The following is a 1,358-nucleotide window of genomic DNA, read 5'->3' as shown; positions in this document are numbered from 1 at the left end:
TGACTCTGGTTTTATTTTTGAAAGTACATGGATGAGCACGATAAAAATACTAAAGCAATTTATCCACTGTTCTGAAGGAGAGACATACCTTTTTTTCAATTCCCGTAGGTAGTAATGTTGTAGTATTTTTTAATGTTTAAGATTAGATTTTGTGTTATTTGTAAATATGTTTATGTAATTTTGCGCCATTTTCAAATCTCAATGTTTTTTTCTCAGCTGAGCTTCTGCATACATGACATGTACGTGTGGGCTGAAAACGCCATCCTCGGAGACCTGGATGGCCTGTGCTTCGGCGGACGTGCATTCGGCGCTGCCAACCCCAAACGCAACTTCCAAAAGCTACCTGTCTCACAGCAGCAAATCAACGAGTGGGGCGAATCGCTACTAGTTTCGGTAAGGAGGTTAGAGGTACACTTGTCCATTCTAATAAGGCTAATAAATAAGCGACAGTTTATGAAAATAATATCGATAAATTATTAAAGGTCCTGTTATAATCCGAAGTTCTAATAAAATAACTGTCATTAGTAATAATCGATAATACTTTCCAACATTATTGTAGCGAGCGAGGGTTTGAGTAGTGGGCTGATTGTTTCAGAGGAAGTGTGTCCTCTGCTTCCCATAGCTCATCTACTTTTTTAATCCTTTAAATTGAATGTGGGTTTAAAAATATTGTGCCATAGCTATATGCCTTGCATTCCATAATCTCCTCCCCTTGGATTCACCGGGCTTCCTTTCAGTTCCCCTAAATCCTAGGCTGTGCTTGACAAAGTTATCGGATATGGTGGCTAAGGGAAATTTGCCTTTTAGCCATCCTGATTATCAACGGCCTACTGGCTGGCAAACAATAGGTAGAATGCTCTATAGCCTTGTTTGATGAGACTGCACTGCCAGGTTGACCATTTTATTTCAGTCCTGTATAATCTCCTTTTATGGGTACTATAACATCACACTTAATCTTAGTTGTTACTCTGTGTTGTTATTTTATTTATTTTTTTATTGTTATTATTGTCGTGCAATATTCACCCCAAACCAGGCCCCAGGGGTAAATATTGCCGAGTTATGTACACAAATATTTGGAGCTTCAAAAAGAATTTAAGAGACTTGTCTGTGGCTGCATTGCACCATATATTGTGCTGCTCGGAAACTTTCTCTGAATAGAAGCACTTATCGGAGTTACTTGTTCCTAAGTTTAATAAACCTTTCTTATTAAGGAGAATAGAGCATCCCCAGAACAGAAGGTACGTGCATCTACCTCCGCTCTGAGTTAAATGGCTCTCTACTTGAATGGTCAATTCAAGTGCCATGAAGTCATGCCACCGAAATTTGCTAAAATTATTACATTTTATATGTATTCGCTA

At 38.4% G+C, this 1,358-nt stretch overlaps 1 protein-coding gene across 1 annotated transcript in view; it reads left to right on the top strand.

The window, feature by feature from the left end:
- LOC119591832 overlaps nucleotides 1-1,358 on the top strand; it is an 11,797-nt gene that overhangs the window by 6,831 nt on the left and 3,608 nt on the right. The window contains exon 7 of the mRNA XM_037940575.1: nucleotides 217-393. Coding sequence (XP_037796503.1) covers nucleotides 217-393 — 177 coding nt within the window. The remainder of the gene's footprint in view (nucleotides 1-216; nucleotides 394-1,358) is intronic.

Source organism: Penaeus monodon, chromosome 29 (assembly GCF_015228065.2).
Source record: "Penaeus monodon isolate SGIC_2016 chromosome 29, NSTDA_Pmon_1, whole genome shotgun sequence".
Taxonomy (NCBI): Eukaryota; Metazoa; Arthropoda; class Malacostraca; order Decapoda; family Penaeidae; genus Penaeus; species Penaeus monodon.
The sequence above is the reverse complement of the archived record's forward strand: the minus strand, read 5'-3'. Positions and strand labels throughout refer to the sequence as shown.